The sequence below is a fragment of the Leishmania panamensis genome (genome assembly GCF_000755165.1).
Source record: "Leishmania panamensis strain MHOM/PA/94/PSC-1 chromosome 20 sequence".
Taxonomy (NCBI): Eukaryota; Euglenozoa; class Kinetoplastea; order Trypanosomatida; family Trypanosomatidae; genus Leishmania; species Leishmania panamensis.
Window position 1 is genome coordinate 418,422 of NC_025866.1, and position 19,791 is coordinate 438,212.

General features: G+C 53.1%; 2 protein-coding genes across 2 annotated transcripts, besides 2 other annotated features; both read left to right on the forward strand.

Moving 5' to 3' along the window:
• Positions 1 to 4,141: 4,141 nt before the first annotated feature.
• LPMP_201000 (amastin-like protein) lies at positions 4,142 to 4,723 on the forward strand (the record flags this gene model as incomplete). The annotated part of the gene is made up of 1 exon (XM_010699997.1): positions 4,142 to 4,723. One exon carries the CDS (start codon positions 4,142 to 4,144, stop codon positions 4,721 to 4,723), a length of 582 nt encoding a protein of 193 aa, XP_010698299.1.
• Positions 4,724 to 5,407: 684 nt separating this feature from the next.
• Positions 5,408 to 5,960: a repeat region.
• Positions 5,961 to 7,390: 1,430 nt separating this feature from the next.
• Positions 7,391 to 7,802: a repeat region.
• Positions 7,803 to 15,050: 7,248 nt separating this feature from the next.
• Positions 15,051 to 19,145, forward strand: LPMP_201010 (myosin IB heavy chain, putative; the record flags this gene model as incomplete). The annotated part of the gene is made up of 1 exon (XM_010699998.1): positions 15,051 to 19,145. The coding sequence occupies one exon, from the start codon at positions 15,051 to 15,053 to the stop codon at positions 19,143 to 19,145; it is 4,095 nt and encodes a 1,364-aa protein (XP_010698300.1).
• Positions 19,146 to 19,791: the final 646 nt, after the last annotated feature.

The window sequence follows — 19,791 nt, forward strand, 5'->3', positions numbered from 1 at the left end:
ACCGCTGGTGGCCGCGCGCGTGTGCCCAGGCCATGGGCCGCTCTCCTCTCACGGTCCCCCTCGCCCCAACCCTGCCTGCGGCGCTCTCCTGTCAGCGCTGCGCGTTTTGCCTCTCTCCCTCTGCTAGTGCTGCGGGACCACACCGTGCTGCCACGCCTGCGTGCGCATGTGCGTAGGCAGAGGGGGCCGCTGCGGCTTGGATGGGGGCAGGGGGGATGAGTGGCAGGTGTGGCGTGCCGAGGCGAGGGACCGTGGGAGGGGTAGCGGAGCGCGTGGGTGGCGCGAGGCGAATCGGGAAGGCAGGTCGGATGGCTGCGCGGGCTCCACGCGCCGCCGGCCCACCAGCGAGGCTGAGCGCGACCCGTTTCCCGTCGTGCGCTTGGCGTCGCTCGTGGCCTCTTGCTCGCCTCTCCTCGGTCCTCTGCCGCCGAGGGTAGCCGCACACCGCACCCAGTGGTGCACGCATGTGGGCAATGCGCCGCCTTTGTCCCCTCGACAACTCCACCGCACACCGTGGCGGCAGGAGGGCACCCCCTCCTCTGTGTGTGCGGCTGTGTGCTGAGAGTTTTTTTTTCTGTCATGTTGTGCTTTGGCTTTGCAAACGTCTGTCATGTTTTTTTTTATCACGAGTGAGGGACGGGTAGAACTGCTGCTTTGATCGTTAGCGCTTCCCTCTTTTTTGAGGGGTGGCGGGGGTGGCGTGCGATACTGGCGATGGCGCGCTTATAACGGCGGGTGCCGCTATTTGTTGTCGGCCTCATGTTTTCTTCGCTTTGTAGGGCCAATGGGAGGAAAAAAGGTTGAATATGAGGGCGAATTTCTTGTGAATAAGGAAGTTTTTGGAAGCGGTTGAAAGGCGAATTACGGTGCAGGGATATGTGAGTATCTGGAGCCGCGTTGTAGCTGCTGTGGAGATGTTAAGCGTGGTAACTGAAAAGGTGTGGGGTAGTATCTTTTGATGAAGGTGATTAAAATGCAAAAAAATGGTTGTGCTGACTGTTTCGTTGACGTTATGTATATCCCGCGTGCCTGCTACTTGTCCTGATGTCTTTTCCTCGTCTTCGCGTCACCCCCTCTGCTCTTTTTGGAGAGAGGAACATGGGACACCCGCCTTTTATGCCTCTTCTTGGACTTTCTGTTGTGGTGCGTTTGTCTGCTTCTTTCGACCGCTGTCATCTTCTCTGAGTGTGACACGCGTTTTTTTCTCCCCCCTCGTGGTGTTCGCCATATCCTCAGTCTTCTATTGTCTTGTTTGGTTCGTGTGTTTACTTTGCCTTTCTACCTCTTCTCCCTTCCGTTCTCCTCTGTTCTCTCGTCTTTGCCCTGACGCCATTGCATCATGTGTCTACTTAGCGCTTTGGAAAGTCATTAGAACCTTTTGCGACTACGTTTGTCCCTAGAAGGCGGAAGAAAGGAGTGGAAATCTCCGACAGGCCATCCTCACTACAGCAGCAAGCAATAAGAGCGTGACTGCGGTTTGACCTACAACATCGGAAGTGGGCCCGTGGTACCTCTCTTCTCTTCTTCCCCCTTTTCTTCAAATTAGCCGATGAGACACCGCAAGCGTGCGTTTGTGTGTGCGCGCACATGGGCGTACACTGGTGTTTACGCATGTGTGCGTTGTGAAAGAGCGAGTGGATGCCTTCAGGCAGTGACGTGTCGTTATTGCCTTCTCTCTCTTTTTTCATTTTTCTTGTTATCTATTGTGTGGCATCTGTGTTGCGTGCGTGCGTGCGTGCTTGCGTGCTTTCCTGTTATTTGTTCTCGTCCTCCTTGGAGTCTTTGGGTTTTCTTTCCCCACGCCCATTTTTCCCTCTCAGCGCTGTCGTACGTGTTTCCATTGCCCCTCTCTATCAGCTTTGTGCAGGCTTAATTTCTTTTCTTCTTCTTCGCGTTGCCTGCGTTTGTTGCTCACTTATTATCGGAGTTTGTCCTCTCAGTTTCTCGGTCGGATGGGCTTGATCCTTTCCTTGTGTCCCCTTCTTCCTGCGCGCTCTCTCTCTATTGGTGGATTCTCATATCACAACGAAGAAATCAACGACATACCTCGAGCCCCAATGATGTAGGCCACCTCTTCGTGGTGCTGTAGACCAGTACTCCTTCACGAAGGAAGCTAAGCGCCGACGCTTACACAGCGAGACCTACTGGATTGAATGCCCCCCCCCCCTCACGGAGTACGGCAACATTGCGAGCGCTTCCCTTGGGCGTGGTGTTAGCCCGTAGCCACAAACGCGGGGGAGAGTAGAACGAAAAAAACACACCTCGAAGGGAGTGGGGAATGCAACAACAGAGAAAAAAAGGCTGATCTATGCGGAAATTACGTTGGATTGGAGTAAACGACCGCGCGCTCGTGCGTATAAGCTCACAGTTCCGCACTCACCTCTGCGCAGTTGTCCCCCCCCCTCCCCCTCACCATCATCACTACACCAGAGGCGGGCTCAAAGCAACTAGCAGTACTCGACGCGCGACAGACAGAGGTAGAGAGGAATGAAGCAGCACCTTCGCAAGTCTGAAAGAAAAGCGAGCATCAGAGACTGAGAGGACGACAGACAAAGAGTGATCAGACAGCGATCAAAGTGTATCTCTCTTTGTTCGTTTTGTCTCTTTTGGAAGCCACACGAAAAGAAAAGCAGCGACGCCGTATGTCGAGAATGTGCGGCACTTTCCTCTCGCACAGCGTAAAGGAAACGCTCTTACACTCCTACTCGGAGAAGGGCAGGTACACACAGACAAGCAAAAGAGATGTGCATTAGGGCTCATGGAAGCCTCGTTTTACTGACACGGTGCTATACAAAGGAACGTGTGCTGACGTTAAAGGCCTCTGCACTCTCGTAACGTTCATATATGTGCGTAATCATGTGCGGAGAGCATAGTAGAAGCAAAGTCTCCCCCCCAAACACCCACCAATCAACGAAATGGTAAAGTTGAAAAAGAGAGCTTCTGTTATCTCGGGTGTGCAGCGTCTCGAGTGGTCTGCGTCTCTTCCCCTTCGTACCCTTCGAGCCGCCTCCCGCGAATCGAACCAACAGAAGGAATTAGTGTCAGCTGAAGTATTTATGTTGAGTCTACTCAATCTCACGCTGGCAACGTAGGCTGTCTCTTATGCAGACAAACACACAAAGACACACACTGTTCGATTGTCTTTCTGCGTTCTCTCTGCACTCCTCTCCCTTGCTGACTTGCATTTCCTCGGTTATCCAAACCCAACAACGAAACACGCCACTTCTACTGTTATGTACGTTTATTCTGGCCCTTCTCCACGTGTGTTTGTGCGTCACGGATACATGCACGTGCACACACACACACACTCACTCACACTCACTCACGCACATGCAAATACACTCATACGCACAAATGTACTTTTGAAGTGTCTTCTCTGTGTGCAAGTCGCTGTCCTCGAAACCAAATACCCCCGTGGAACATACCATACGACTCAGCTCCATTCTCTCGTTCGTTGCCATTGACCTCCTTATCTTCAGGTTTTTCAGTTTGATTTTGTTTGCGCCGCTTTATTTTGCTTAAAGCATCTCTTTCATATTTGTTGCGTATTTCATTCTCTCTTTCCCTCTATGTTCTACTCATCTCTCTTGTTGACTTCTGCATTTTTTTGTTTCTAGCGAAACAAAAGGCCCGCTTCTGCCTACCAAGTCATTATCCTTCGCTCTCTTTGCCGTGTGTCGCTGACGCACCTACTTCACGTGCCTACACTCATACAGCCAAGCGCTCAAGCGCAGCGAGATCACTCACTTGCCCGTTCTCTTCACTGAACCCTGCTCCTCACTAATCCCCTGCCCCCTCCAAAGAAAACAAAGCAAAACAGAAGTGCACAAGACGCGCCCCCCTCTTTGATCTGATAGTGTCATCACCCCTTCTGTTTTGTAGTGTTTTGTGCCTTTGCCCTCTCGACCCTCGTCTTCGCCCCTGCCCGCATTTTCCGACTTCCTTCAGCTCTTTCTCAGAGTTTGGTCATCTGTCTTTTCCCTCTTTACTTCGAGTCCCTCTGCAGGGTGTAACAATCCTCCTCGTATACAAAGAAGAAGTACACAGACACACACACACACACCAACGTACACCTACACGTACCTTAAGCAGAAGACAATCCCCCCTACCCCTTTCAATCATCACCACCTGCGAAGAGAAAATGGGCTGCATTTCGGGTTTTCTCTTCGGCATCCTCCAGTTTGTGGCGGTACTCTTTATCACTGTTGGCACTCCGCTGGCGATGTACGTGCCGCGGAGCGAGAACGCTAAGCGAGTCACCAATGGCTACTGCATCACGATGTGGGGAATTCGCGATAAATGTCTTACATTGACGTACTCGGAAAAGACTGCCGATGTCTGGTCAGAGTGCCCGGGGCGCGTGAGTCGCTTCAAGGCGGCGCAGGTTTTCGCCATTGGAGCTGCCATCATTCTCATCGCTTCGATCTTGGCAAATCTTCTGAATGCGTGCTGCTGCTACTGCGTCAAGTACTTGTGCATTGTGTTGAACTTGGTGGCCGCGGTTGTGCTTTCGATTTCCTGGGGCTGCATATTGGACTGCTATCTGCGTAATCAGGGTAGCTTCATGCGCGGCACCGTGGACGTATGCATGAGAATTCGAGACTTCCCTGGTCTTGATAACTCGCACCCGGATGGAATGCAGCTGGGTGTTGGTTTCATCCTTCTTGTTTTCGCCTGCGTCATCAGTTTTGTGAACATCTTTGTTACTTTTCTTCCATGCTAAAGTCAAGCTTGCTGACACCTACTCCCATTACAGAAAGATGGGAACAGACGGTACTGCACATTGACAAGAAAAGCATGAGGCAGAATGCTCGTTGGCTGTGACGCTGGAGGGAAGGGGGGGTAGTTGCGATGCGTTGAAAGAGAGAAAAAGTGGTAAGCAAAATGGTATAGAAAAAGAACGAGCACTTGCAACTTCAAATGCTTTGCACGCCACAGGAGGAAAAGACCACAACGGGCACACATAAACACTGGGAGACCTGCTGCACCTGACACCCATGCACGTCGATGGAGGACACGTGGGGTTTTCTCGAGTTTGCTTTTCTGTGCGTAACCGCCCAATGCGGAGAGACTGTGCTACGCCTTCTTTTTTTTTTTGCTTCTTTGAGCTGAGTGCCCTTGTCGGTGAGTGTTTTTTTTCTTTCTTGCGGTCATCCGCTACGACGGCTATGCTTACGTATCTCTGTTGGTGCGTGTGACGTGGCAGACAGCTGCGTGCTAGTCCAGGAGTGGCACGGGTAGGAAGTCGCCGCAGTAGAACTAGTTTTTGCACAGGAACGACAGCGCCACGAGAGGAAGGAAAGCGTAAAGGAAAAGGCGGCACAGGGATTCAAAATGAGGGCAGCTGTCTTTTTTTCCTCGCCGAACGCCCTTATGTAGGGCAAAAGCAGATGACGGGGTGGGGATGGGGAGACGCCGCCGTGCAGATGGTCTCCAGGGTCTAGTACGCCCACTTAGTGTGGGGAAGCCAGTCAGCTCCCCCGTATCCCTGCCAATGCCACGCCCCCTCCCGTGGTGACGGGGCCAACCACCTACGACGCAGGGGAGGTCAGAGCGATGTATCGCTGCGGATGTCAGCGGTCAGGTCCTGGGTGGCGCTGCGGTGGAGCGACCTGCGACACCGAGCACGTTGGCACTACTCATGTGATGGGCGGGGAGTCAGTGTGGCTCGAGCGTATCCCGCCCGACCCTCGCTGCCTCCTGGTGAGGGGTGCCCGCGTGCCACCCCGAGTCGGATGCGCCGCGTGGCGATCGGCATAATGGGTGCAATTAGGAGGCAGTCTATGAGGCGGTGGAAGGGAAGCGTCTGATACTGCGGTCGCCAATGAATAGCCATGTTGACCCATTAATGTAGAATCTTTTTATGGCCGGCGCGCAACACATAATTAAGCCTGTGAGACGCAACTGGAGCCGAGTGGAATGGAGTTGAACCTCATGTTTGGTAGCAGAATGGATGCATTGCGAGCAAATATGCAGTGCAAGTATGTGCGTGTTTCGTTGAGTGTGTAGTGCGCTTCCTTCTGGATGCTGCAGTCATCACAACTGTGGTTGGTTTTCTTGGCATTTTTGCGTTTGCGGCGCCGGTGCTTCCCACGCTCTTTTTCAGCTCCTATTGCACCCTCTGAGTCTCTCTCTCTCTCCCATCTCTGTGTGTGTGTGCGTTGTTGCAGTCGTTGTTTTCCACCCATGTGTCCTTTTTTCTTTTTTGCTTCCCTCTTTGTTTTTTTTCCCTTTTTCGTGCCGTAGTTGGTCTCTTCCTTCCGTTCTCCGGATCAGAGCGAAGGGGCACCCCAGTAGACAGTGCAGAGAAGAAAAAAGAAAAGCAAACACACGTCAAACTGTATTTTTCTTGTGCGACGGTGACACTTCTCTATACGGGGCTCTCTCCCTCTCTGCGTGTACGTGCCAAACCCTTCACTAGAAGCCGTTGCTGGCCCGCTTTTTTGTTGTTGTTTTCACTTTTGCTTGCCTGTTGTTGTTTTATGCGCACGTATTCTTGCGGCTTGTGGAGAGCAAAAAAAAAACACAAACAAAAAGAAAAGTGCTCTCTGACTACTATTATTCCTTTCGCTCCCTTGACCTCTCTCTTGTAATGTAGGACGATGTGCGTTGACGTCCCTGACGTGAGGCGAGAAAGCTCCTGGGGGATTACTATTCCCTTCAGCGTTGTAGATCTTTCTCTGTGCATGTGCGCCACAGTGCTTAGCCTCTTGTCCTATTGTATTCTTCATTGAAAGGAGATCGCAGACTTCTCCGCTTTCCAACACCCTTCCCCATGCATAGAAGGGCAAGGAAATGCAGTTACAAAGCGGAGCGATACAGCGGGTGGGGTGGGAGACTTCGGTGTATCGATGTGGTGGTGGGATAGACTTTGTTCTTCTTTCAGCTCTTTGGTGCAAACGATGTAGCAGACAAGGAGAAGGCATCTGCGGGTGTCTCCCTCAGCGGCACTTCTCTTTGTTGCTCTCCCGCTGCTTTGTGACATTGGGTCTCATTTTACGAGTGTCTCCCCCTTCTTTCCCCACCGCTTTCGTCTTTTCATTTTTTTTTATTTGGATCACTTCTGGGTCTTCGCTTCTTTTTTTTGTGTGTGTGTGCGTGTGTGTACTGTGCTCTCCTCAGCGATCCTTTGCATCGCTCGTCTTGAATCCGTCTTGTCATTGATTTATTCTACGCTTTTCCCTTTTTTTTTGTTTTGTTAGCACTGGGCTCCCGTACGCTCTTTCTTGCGCCTTCCAACTCCGTCCCTCTAACACTTGCGTGGACTCACCTTGGGTCGCATTTCCCCTTTTCTCTCTTTGGTTTTCCCCAGGCAGGCAAGTCATTCAGACAAGCATGTCAATAACACTGCCCAAATCAGAAGAGGAGGATAGCGGGCTTCTCTTCTTCCACAACGACGTCATCCTGAAACAGACCCCGATATCTGAAAATGCACACACTGTACGCAGACGCTGTCAAGCCCTCCTGGCACGGTGTATCACTCCCAGATGGCCTGCAGAGGTGACCGGAGCAAGAGCACTAAACGAAAAACGGCGCGCAGGGATCATTACCGATCAGCCCCACAATGCATTCGTGTGAGGTGTGCGGCATCTTCTCTATCCAACCAGGTAGTGCGATGAGACCCAGATCCCGGAAGCATAAGGGGGACACCCCTAGTGGCCCTATCGAGTCCCTCTCACTGCAGTATGGAGAGCCACTGCATCATACTGTGGCATGCTGCAGTTGCAAGCGTCGGAGAGCGGGGCATGGCTCCCAGGCATGGCACAGGGTTTCAAAGGACCCTGACCTGCAGTGGGCCTGCTCGTGGCAGAATGCCACGCTGAAGCTCCCCCCACCCCCCAAAAAAAAATAGAATCTGCCTCACACCATGGCCTATGTTGCATTCCCTGGGCGCGTTCATCTTAATAGCGCACACGTTTGCTTAATCGACCTGTGCGCCTACCCCTGGTAAAGAGGGGGTTGAGATAGTGTGGTGTGGGGCGTGCGGGGAGAGTGAAAGGCAAAACTCACTTGTTACTACGCGGTTGTATGCATTGTGTGGCTTCTCTGCAACTGTGCGTCGAAGTCGCATAGCACGTAGTGGTCATATGAGAAAAAAGGGAACGTAGACAAGCAGGTCGGGAGGCGAGGGCGTATGTGTATTGTTTGTATGTGTGTGTAGGGGGACGAAGGTGCGATCAAGGTGAAGAAAGGTGGACAAGGGCTTTGAGTGGAGGAAGTAGGCATCCTCTTTGCATTGTACCGGTTCTCGGTCGTTTTTATTTACTGGTTTATGCGTGTGTATGTGCGTCTGGTCGGTGGATTTGACTATGTCTGCCTCACCTCCCAAATCCAGTGCGCTCTTCATTTTTACTTGTTTTGTTTTGTTTTCTCTTCCCTTTTTTTTTCATTTATTTCACTGAACAAGAGTTTCGCTTGTCACCTTGGCTCTATCACCGTTCCGTGGAAACTGTGGGGCCTTCTCTTGTCTCGGCACTCCTCCTCCTATTTTTTTTTTGTTTGGCTGGAGAGTGCGCTCAATTACTGGAAAAGACGAAGGAAATTCTTACTGGAATCTCCTCCAGCTTCCTGCCATACCTTCTCGTTTTATTATTATTATTATTCGGTCCTCTTTCACATCGACGGCATCCATCTAGCACCCAGGACAATTTTAGAGCTTGTCTCTCTCTCTTCCTCTCTTTCCGCCTCATCACCCTCCTTTTTTTTATGGCGCTGTCTGTGCCTTTATCGCTGTGCGTAGGTGCATGGTGGCAACCCAGAGAGACACGACGGCACACGCAGACAGGCAGACAAGCACACCGACGCGCACATGGGTAGGGAGGGCTGCACTAATTGTCTTCGGGAAGGGAAGAAAGGAACAAAGCTAACGGAGGCAATATAGGGGGGGGGGGAAGGGGTGAAGAACGCGGGGGGGGAGAGTGCTGGCTATACAACAGCTCCTCCTCTCTCTTTCACTGTCTCCTAATTGTCTTCTACCTAGGATCTTTGCCTCCTCTCATCTGCCTACCCTTTTCTTCTGTAATCGGCGCCTACGGCCACTTGATGTACTCCACGCAGCCAGTAAAGAAGGGGAGGCGGAGGGGGAGTAGGACAAGCACATGCGTACAGGGACACTCCTTACACCAAGGAAGGATGACGAATGTGTCAATACACACAAGCAGACACACTCTTCCGTGTATTTCATACATATCAGCGCGCGTGTATACAATGTTCACTTTAAAGAGCCTGTGCAGCATCCTCCAATACAAGACAGAGGTGGAGAGAGAAGGCGACGGCGCCTTTCCCCACCTCTGTCTGCCTCCTTATTTTGGTTTCCCCTTTTCTTTCCTTCGGCTTTTCTCTGCGTCTTCGTTTATCCATTCTTCATTCCTTTTTTTTTTGTTTCGCGTGCTCTTCCCTTTCTCATGTGTTTGTTCTCCCTCCTCAGGTTAGGTGGTGGACTAAGGCCGCTGTGGCGGCGGCAGGAGCGGGAGGACAACGTGAGGAGTAGCCAGTGATGAGGAGGCGAAAAGGAGGGGCAGTTCAACGCTTTACCTGGAACACAAAATAACGCCGGTGAGAAAAAAAAGAAGTCCCTAGACTCCTACAAACACACGGTTTGCAGCTTTGACTCATGCTCGTCGTGGTGCCATGTCCTCCTTACCCTCAAAATCCTCCTTAAAGGAAAAGAAGCAGCTATGTGTTGACAAGGCAAATGCTGCTCAACCCTATCTATTGGGCCTCTTCCCCTCTTCTCATTCTCTTTTCGTTGCTCTACTGTGCCCATCTGCTCCTCTTGATTTACAACTTTTTCTTTTTTTTTTCACTATTAGGCCACCCTACTCCACCTCATCTTGCTCCCTCTCTACACACACTCGTTTTTTCTTCTAACAATTGTCATGGCCACGCTGCATATCTAGACAAACTGCTGCCCTCACCTCCCCTGCCGACTATCAGTTGCTCATCACTCCCTTCCATTTGATTCTTGTGATGCATACGTCGACCCTCTTCCCGCGCTCATGCATGCAAGTCTTCTTAGCCTCAATCGTAGCAGCAAATAAATTACGTCCTCTATCTCGCACGCAAATACCCTATTTTCACAACGTCATTACATCTAACCACGACGGCGTTTTCCTTACCCCTTCTCGTCTTGTTTTCCCCTACTACTGTTACCACATTTGCTGTGCGTAGGTGATCATTTCTTTAGTTCTTACTGCGTCTTTGTTTGCTCTTGGTAGCCTAGGTCTGCGTGGGTACCTTTTGCAACCACAACTCCGCCATCGCACTTCTTCTCTGGCCTTTACTGTCATTTCCGCTTCTACGAGTGGAGCTTTATTTTGGTGCTCACCGCACCGACAAAGAAAATGTGCCACTCCTCCGCCTACCAGGTAAGGCCGCTCTTCATCACATCTCTTGGTTTACACTCTGAAGCAGGTGCTTCCTTGGCGTAGATGTCATCGATACTTTCGCTATTGTCCCATTTCGTCTCTCCTCTCTGCAGCTTCCCTCCTTCCTCCCCCCTCAGTACTTTCCATTGGCAGGACTTTTGTTTCGGTGTCCCGAACTTCTTTTTCGCATCTCTTTTCTTTTCTTTTTTTTTCCCCCGTATACCGTCTTGTCACGAACTTTTCGTTTTTTATTTTGTTTTGTTCTATTTTATGGTTCCCTCGGCTCTCCTCGCTGCGCCTCGACGCGCTGCCTAGTTTTGGTTTTGCATGCGTGCATGTGACACGTGTAGAGCTTCTGCTAGTGTCGTGCTTTACATATAGAGGACAAGCTCACCCAGATCGTGACTCAACCCCCCCCCCCCAAATCCCGGAGCTCACCTATAACTCATCAGCACGGCAACAATGCAGAACCACAGCGCTACTTTTTTTTTTCTGCGTTGTCTTCAAATCGGGGAAGACGAAAAGGATTTTCAAAGAAAACGCCCAGGGTAGAGACACGCAGTACAGCTACCAGTTGAGTTTTTAATGCCACATTAGCAAAAAAAAAAGGCCAGATCCCCTCCCCCCCAAAAACGAGTGCATGGAAAGCCTATCAGTACTGAGGAGCAGAGGAAGGAAAAAGGTGCAGTGATGCGCTCTCTATGCGTTTCACTGAGTACTTCTCTTTTGTTTGCTTTGTCGTGCACGACGCGTTTCCATTTCCCGTCTCTTTCCCTTTTTACTCGCCCCATCCACCCAGACCCACGCCCAGAAACACAATTGACTGACTCAACAAGTCATAGGCTTCTTCTAGTATCCTCATCTCTTCTCCACCCTGGTGAGTGCAGTTTCTCTCTGTTGTTTCTCTCTATTTCGTTCTTTTTGTTTTCGCTTGTGCAGAGTTTTACTCCTTGCACTACCATCTCGGGTGTCCCTGTCTGTGTGACTTCAGTGTGTTCATTTTTTTTTTTGGATGTCTTCTCTTTCGTTCCTTTTTTTCTTCTGTCTCTGTTCACTCACTTGCAGGCATCATTGGCATCGACTCGTTTCTTTCTTTACCTTTTCCTTAGCGATTTGTAGACAAACAAGGTGCCCCACATACACACACGCGCGCTGTACTGCAGTTGCTCTCGTTGCCTTTCCTTTCGTGTAGCTTATTCTTGTACGGATGTGCGACATGGACTCTTTCACTTGTGCGTGTGTCTCGAATCGTTCCTCTTTCGACTCTCTTCCTTGGCTCTCGATGCATCCGTGCGGGATCTTTCGTTTGCTCTTCTCTTTCCTGCTGGGCCTTGCGCTGTTTTGAAGAACCCCCCCCCTGGGCAGCGAAGGAACGAGGCGCACATCGCAGCACAGCGTGGTGGAAAGGTAAAGAGAGCCGGAATCGCACAATGCACATAAGGTACGAAGCGAAATGCAGTTCTTGAGACTCTGAGGTGGTTGTTGAAGAGGCGGTTTGTCGGTGTGCCTGCGTGCGTGGGTGCAGTGCCGCCCTCCTTTTTCTTCTTCTCTGTTTTCTCTCTCCTCTTTTCCACATTTGATCAGCTGTCTTTTCCTCTGCTCCCCGTTGTGTTTTTCTCGTTTTTTTTTTTTATTGCCCGTGTAATCGAAATGCTTCCGAAAGGTACTAAGTGAAGAATACATAGTTCCTTTCCTGTGTTTTCATCGTTTCTCTGGTCCCTCATCTTACTGGTGGACGTGGCATGCGCAACCGGGAAGGGTAGTGGATCAGAGCCTGCAGAGGCCGACAAGCCCCCAGTCCCCCTCTTACGATTTTTCCCCACCGCTGCTCTCTTCTCTTGATGCCTGGAGAGCGTCAGCACCGCTGCTCGCTTGTGTTGCGCGTTTGTAGTGGCCTCTGGGTGTGCGCGTGCATGTACTTTGCTGTGCCCGTCAAAATGTATTGGCAAAGACGTTCCCTCTGTACCTTACCTCCTTCCTGCCGTGTCTCTAAGCTGCTGTCGTCTACGCTCTCTCTCCCGCCCCTCGGGTCTCTTTTCCCCTTTCATCTCTCCTTTCCTTCTCTCTTGCTTCGTATATGACTGATCTTTCTAGTATCCGAGGCGAGAAAAGCAGAAGGGGAGGGAGGGTTTGTCCGTGTGCGTGTGTCTATATATGATAATGGGAAGGTCAAAGAGTGGAGGCAGCTTTGCAGTTTGCGCGCCTTTCGTCTGATGACGTTGGTACTATCTTGTGACGGTGTCCCCCCCTGTGTTTCCGTCTCTCTCCCTCCATCTCTGTTCTCCTTCACACACGCGCACCCCCCACGCAGTCTTTCGATTTTATCCTCTTTTTTTTTGAACTTTGGTTGCTTCATTTTGGCTTAGGGACGTGAATAAGTTTGTATTATTTCTCATGTGTGTCTTTTGCTCTCTTTCGCTTCTTCACTTCTTTCTCCCGCGTGGAACTCGGCCCTGCTGACTGCCTCTCTTACCCTGTGCCTTGTGAAGGGGCTAGACGTCAACTCTCCTTTTATTATTCCGCTGTTGAGTTTTTTTTTTCTGGCTCTCCTCCTTGTGATGGTTGCTGCGTCTTTTTCCGTGTCTCCCGCTTCTCCTCCCTCTCTCCAGTATCTCCTGTGTTCTTTCGCTCCCTCGCTCCTCACCTCGCGCACACGGCTCCTCCCCCCTCCTCCCCCTTCGGTGTACACAGCGAAAGTTATCCGCCGCTACCTACACACTCACACGATGGAGTGACCACACCCATCACCGAGGCCATCTTCACAAGACGACGAGTTGACAAAGCTTCGCACAACTGACGGCGACATATGTGGTGCACTTACATGCTTCATTCACTCGCTCTTCTCGTCCCCCCCAAAAAAAAGAGAAAAAATGTTTTCAGTAACGGCAGGAGTATGCGCAGACAGGGGAAGGGAGAGGGGAGGGGAGTGTGACCTTCCATTCTTTTCACGTTATCTCTACCCTCCCCCCTTCTCTGCTTGATGCTTCTTTGTTGCCCTCACTGCTCGCCTTACCCTACTGCTCTCATTCTTGTGCTTTCTTGGGACGCGGCAGCTGCGCCATGCAGGGCAGAAGAATGAGAGCAGTAGGGGAGGGGGGGGCGAGAGAGTAAGTGCAGAAATGAAATCAAACATGCACGCACTTGCATCTCTGAAATAGACGCAGAAGGGGTGTGAGAGGGTCGTAGCTGACCAGGCCAGGACACAAAGAGCCGACGTCTCCACTGTTGAAGACAGACTTGCTCGACGTTGATAGAGTGTCAGCGAGGGAGAAAGATATGAACGCAAATTCAAACCCATCATCAAACAAAAGGGTGAATACTCAAGGACAGCTGGCGGGGGAGGGGGAGGGGATGGAGCTAACTGTGAAGGTAGAGAAGGTCGTTAGGGGGCGAGGGGGGGATGCCGCACGATGAAATAGCGCGGGGGCGTGGGTCTACGAAATACCCCAGGTCGACCTGCGTGCACCAAAGTTTCCGGATGGCTTGCTGCTTTCCGCATCCGTTTTTTTTTTTGTTTTGCTCGTTTGTGTTCTTCACGGCATCTTTGCTGTACTCGCTGTTTCGTTAGCTTAAGCTGCTGGCGTCCTTTTCTGTTCCCTCCCCTCGCGTCTGATCTACGGTCGTCACCGCAGTCTTTCTGCAGCGCAGCACCGCAGACATGTCGATGTGTGGCTATGGGCAACTCCGTCACCTCTCGCCTGCGTCCTTTTTTCTTTCTTGGACCTTATTGACCTCTGCGCTCGAATGTACGCGTGCATGTCTACAGGTGTGCGTTTGTGCTTCTGGGCGGCCCTTTGCGGTGGTCGCAATCAGCTCGCCATCGGCGGCGGTGCCGTCTTCACGAATCTACCGCACATTCCCTCCGAAGAACGGGCGAAAGGGAAGCAAAAGAGGACACTCTTAAGATAGCGCCTCGTCGTGTGCGCTCTTGCACTTTTTTTTTACCCTTTTATTCAACGCACCCATTGCTAGTGAAACTGGCGAATGTGCCTGGTAGTGTGGTGCATGACGCGGTGCTGGAGAGTACAGTGCCGTTGTTCCCAACCCTGCGGTCATTAATCATGTGCCGCAGACACCAACCCGCCCCGCCCTTCTTTCTCTCTTCCAATGTCTGTACTGTTTCAAGAGCCTCTCTTTTTTTTTTGTATGACTGATGCCACCTCTTCCTTTGCTCTCTCCCCCTCTTCTCTTGTTGAGGCTCGTGACACACTACCGCTAGTAGTGCTCGAACAGAGGTGTCTCTCTGTGTGTGTGTGTGTGTTTGCGAAAGCGAAAGACATAGCTTTACTCACCAGGATAGGGTGCAACTGTTGCCTGCTGCGCACGGTTTCTGTTGTATCTCCGGCTGTGTCCGCACGCTCTTCGGAGAAGGTAAGTAATGCAGTAGGTGAAATTAAGCACACAACCCTCACACAAAGTTCCCTGCCAGGATTAGGTGCACCACAGCCGTATTCAGCGCGCGCCTCGAGATTGCACTGGGGAGGCTGTCATTATCGCCCCTCTCGTCAGCTTACGCAACCGTGACCAATCTGCCTCACCGACACCCCCACCCCCCATATATATATATATATATACTTTGCGTATTATAGTTTTGGTTGCCCTTGAAAGAGGGAACAAAGAGTGAAAACGGCGCTGGCGTCTCCTTCAACCTCTTTTTTGCGCTCCTTATTCACTCATGTTCTGATGGCATTCGACTACAAGCAGCGTGAGACGGTCGGCGTCGAGGATCTTGTGCTCCTCCCGCAAATCAGCGACAAGGCAATCGCTGAGAATCTCTCTACCCGCCATCGCGAGGATCTGATCTACACAAACATCGGCTCCGTGCTGCTTGTGGTGAACCCTTTCAAGGAGATTAAAGGCCTCTACAATGATGCGCATATGCAGTTCTACAGGCACAGCGGCCGGCTGGGCGGCGTGCGCTACGCGCTGTCTGAGGGACAGGAGCCCGGCGACGCCGCTCTTGGCGGACCGCACATCTTCGCCTTGGCAGAGAACACGTACCGCAGCATGGTGTCGGAGGAGGAGAACCAGTGTATCATCATCTCCGGTGAATCAGGCGCCGGCAAAACAGAAGCATCGAAGCAGATCATGCAATATATCTCTGCCGTCTCTGGCAACACGAAGGACATGCAGCGGGTGAAGCGCATCATTCTCGAGTCCAACCCTCTACTGGAGGCGTTCGGCAATGCGAAGACGCTGCGCAACGACAACAGCTCACGCTTTGGCAAGTTCCTTGAGATTTATTTTGACAGCTGTGGTGGCCCCGTTGGCGGTCACCTCTCGCACTTTTTGCTGGAGAAGTCACGTGTATCGAGTCAACAGGTGGGGGAGAGTAACTTCCATATCTTCTACCAGGTGTGCGCTGGTGCGGCTGCTGAGCTGCACGGGGACGGCAGCGGATTAGGGTCGTCAAGAGAAGGAGCGGGGAGTGGACGGAAGGTTTCTGCTGCTGCGGGTGGCTACGATGACAACGATCACACTGGTAATGCTACTATCACCTGGCACAAGGTGTTTCAAGAGATGCGCATGCAAAGGGAAGACAGTAGCAGCAGCGTTGGCCAGTCGAAGGCCTTCGCCTCCTCTCGGTTTTCATCGTATTATCTATGGAAGTTTCTTCGCCCATCTTTGGGGTCTGGGCAGCACAGCGAGGAGTTAACGTCTCGCACCGGCATCAACGACTTGTGCGGCTGGCGTGAGACACTCAGTGCGATGGAGGCGATGGGGATGGCTGCGCAGGATCAGGTGTCCGTCATAAGGGTTCTGTGTCTGGTGCTGCACCTCGGGGAGCTTGAGTTTGTGGCGCCGGAGGAGGGCGGGGCTCTGGCGGCGGGGCAGCACCCGTGCATCGTTTCGAATACTGAGGAGCTTGCGTTTGTTGCGGAGAAGCTCGGTGTCGATACAGCGGCGCTGCTGAAGGCGCTGACGTGGCGGAAGCTGCAGATGGGCGCGACAGAGGTGGTCTTCTCCCCACTCGATGTGCAGCAGTGTCGGAGTACTCGCGATGCCCTAGCGAAGGTGCTTTACGAGGGCGTCTTTGAGTTCATCGTCAGCTCTGTGAACACCGCCTTCGGCGATGCCCATCACGCTCTCATGCTTGGCGTGCTCGATATTTATGGCTTCGAGATTTTCACCAAGAACGGATTTGAGCAGTTCTGCATTAACTACGTGAACGAGAAGCTGCAGCAGATCTTCATTGAGCTGACGCTGCGAGTGGAGCAGGAAGAATACGTACGGGAACACATACCGTGGGAGACCATCAAGTACTTTGACAACCAAGTCGTGTGCGACCTGATTGAGAGCGAGCGTCCGCCAGGCCTGTTCGCGATCATGGACGATGTGTGCGTCACCATGGCGAAGGAAGAGGAGTCTGTGGCGGACCGCAAGTTGCTGGACAAGCTGGATATGGTGTACAGCAGCCACCCGAACTTTTTGCGCAGCGAGCGCGGCTTCATCATCAAACACTACGCTGGCGATGTCGAGTACAGCACCGATGGTTTCGTTGGCCGGAACAAGGATCGGCTCGGCGCCGACGTGGTTGAGGTGCTGGCGAAGAGTCAGGTTGATTTCTTACTAGAGATACTGACGGAGGTGTTGGCGGACGGCTTGGCGGCGGTATCACCGTCTACCGGGGCCGGTGGAGCTCGTCGTGCCTACACCACAGCCGGCTTCAAGATTCGCCAGCAGGCTGCTGACCTCGTGCGCACACTGAAGCAGTGCACTCCCCATTACGTGCGCACCATCAAGTCCAACGACGCCAAGCGGGCCGACTTCTTCGACGAGGCGCGGGTGCTGCACCAGGTGAAGTACCTCGGTCTTCTGGAGAACGTGCGGGTGCGTAGGGCGGGCTACAGCTACCGGCAGCACTTTGACAAGTTCCTCAAGCGATTCAAGTACACGTGCCCGAGCACCTATCCACGGCCCTTTCGTGGCACCGACAAGGCGGCGTGCGAGGCCATCCTCGCCTACTTGCAGAACGAACAAGGAGTGCTGCCACTCAACTCCTTTGCAATTGGCACCAGAAAGGTCTTCATTCGACAGCCGGAGCATGTGTTGGCGTTGGAGCAGAGCCGCGAAGCCGCTTTTCACGCCCTGTCGGTGTCTATTCAACGCGCGTGGCGGCACTACACTCAGTGCAGGCAGCTCCAGCGCCTCAAGGCGAAGCTGGACCGCACTTACACGCGGCACTGCAAAGTGCGCCGTGCTGACAGTGTCTTCCGTGCTTACGAAGGTATCTACGTTGAGACGGACGCCGTGGTGGCCGTGCCGAGCCCGGCCGCAGGTGGCGGCACCAGCGCAGTGCCACGTGCGCTCTCTAACCGACTCACGGTGGCCCTCGACGCCATCCTGCAGTTTGACCCCATCGGCAGTGCGTGGCGCTCCTTCTGGACCCAGGGTGAGGCAGGCCAACCCCGCAGGAAGTTCTTCTTGAACGCTCTTACCCACGAGATGGTTTGGGAGCGGCCACGTGAGCTGGACCCTCCGCGCGTTGTCTTCTCTTGCACTGTAGACCGTGTTGTCAACTGGGCCACCGCGGAAACCGCCAAGGAGCTCATTTTTCTGACAACACACGACGTGCTGTACGTAGTGCGTGAGACACCGAAGCCCTCGCAGTCAGCTGCTACTAGCGAAAAGCACGTCAAGCGTGCGGCCGCCGCGGCAAAGGAGCAGCGTTCCATTGCCATGACGCTGACTCCGTGTTTCACTCTCCAGAAACGCATCGACCTGCGTCTTCTCACACAAGTGGCAGTCACAACGATGGCCGACACGGTGCTGGTGGTGCGTGTGCTGCCTATGCAGGCGCCATACCGCACCGTCATTGATACAATCAAGACGAAGACAGGGCCGTTAAAATGCGAGGCCTGCAACCGCGTTGCCACAGCGGCGCTGCGCCGCGCTAACTGCCCGAGTTGTGGCCGGCTATGCTGCGTCCGGCACTGTCTGACTCATGCGCGTCCACTGCCTACAATCACTGGGCAGGCGACCCTGGTGCGAGTCTGCCCCGCCTGCGTGGTAGGGGAGCCGCTGGAACCGGTCGAGGACATGGTGCTGCTGACGAGCTACAAGACGGAACTTGTCGGGACGCTCTGCGCGCGTTACCAGGAATGCATGGGCAACCCACTGCCATTTTTTGTGTCCGACAGCATTGCATTCTTCAAGTGGACGCCTGCAGCGCCACCAGCGAAGGTGAAGCACACGCGCCGCGCCACCAAAGTTTCGGCGAGCGGGGGTGGTGAAGGTGGTGAGGAAGCCCAATCCTTGGTGATTGGTGGCTCGTACGAGGTGATGCTGACGTGCAACGTCACGGATGACCCGCTGACAAACGACACGGTGCTTATTGGCGCCGCACCCCCAGCCCCTCTGACGACTGCTGCCTCGGTGGACGCCCGCACAGGCACAAAGGCCACGAAGAAAAGCAAGGGGGAGTTCGATGGCGAGACAGCATACACCGTGCCACCTGGCACGCCGCCCGTTCTGAGAGTGGTTGCGCCGCGCGGCATCACGGGAGAGCAGATTCGACGTATGGAAGCCATCCGCGAAGAGCGTCGAAAAGTTGCGGCGGCGCGCAGGCGTCAAGAGGAAGAAGAAGAGCGCCTGCGCGAAGCGCAGCGGGAGCGCGAGCGTGAGGCTGAACACCAGCGAGTTGTGCAGGAGCGCAAGAAAGCAAAGGCTGCCGAGGCAGCCCGCATGGAGACTGAGCGTGCCACTCGCGAAAGGGCTGCTGCGGAGCGTCGTGAGGAGGCCGCTCGCCTTGTGGTGGAGCGCGCACGACGAGGCTAGTGGAACATTGCCTCTGCTGCCGGTTTATCCAGTCTGCTGCGTGGCATGCGTGTGTGTGCGTACTTCTGGTGACCGTCGTGTTCTTCCTGCAGCTCGCCGTGCCTTCCTCGTACCTAAATCACCCCTCACCCTCTCACCTTATCGTGTACACTATCGCCACCCACAGACACACCAAACGAACAACGATCACACCCAGTTCGTGCTGTTCCTTCCTTTCCTCCTCTCTGACTTTGCTGGTGGAATTCACCCAGGCCCACACGTATACTCGTTATGACTGGGCGCTGCAGAGGGATGCGCTTCACTTCGAGGGCAACAATGGTGTGTCTGATAGTCGAATCCTCAAGCGCAAGGTAGGATGGTGCGTGGTGAAGAAGTCGAGGAACAGAAAGAAACAAACATGACTGCCTGCGCTCTTTTTCATCTTTCTTTCCTCCCGCTTACTCCCCCCATTGGGCAATGCACGAGCCGATGCCGCAGTCAGTGGTATCCTCTTCGATGTTTACCATTTCCACTCCCTCGCTAGCATGTACACCTTTACATGTTACCTTTCCTGCTCACTTCCCTCCACCTCTCTTCCATTACGCTGAGATGATCTCTGACTGTCTTCACAACTCCTGCCGTGGTACGCAGTGGTACAGCATCAACG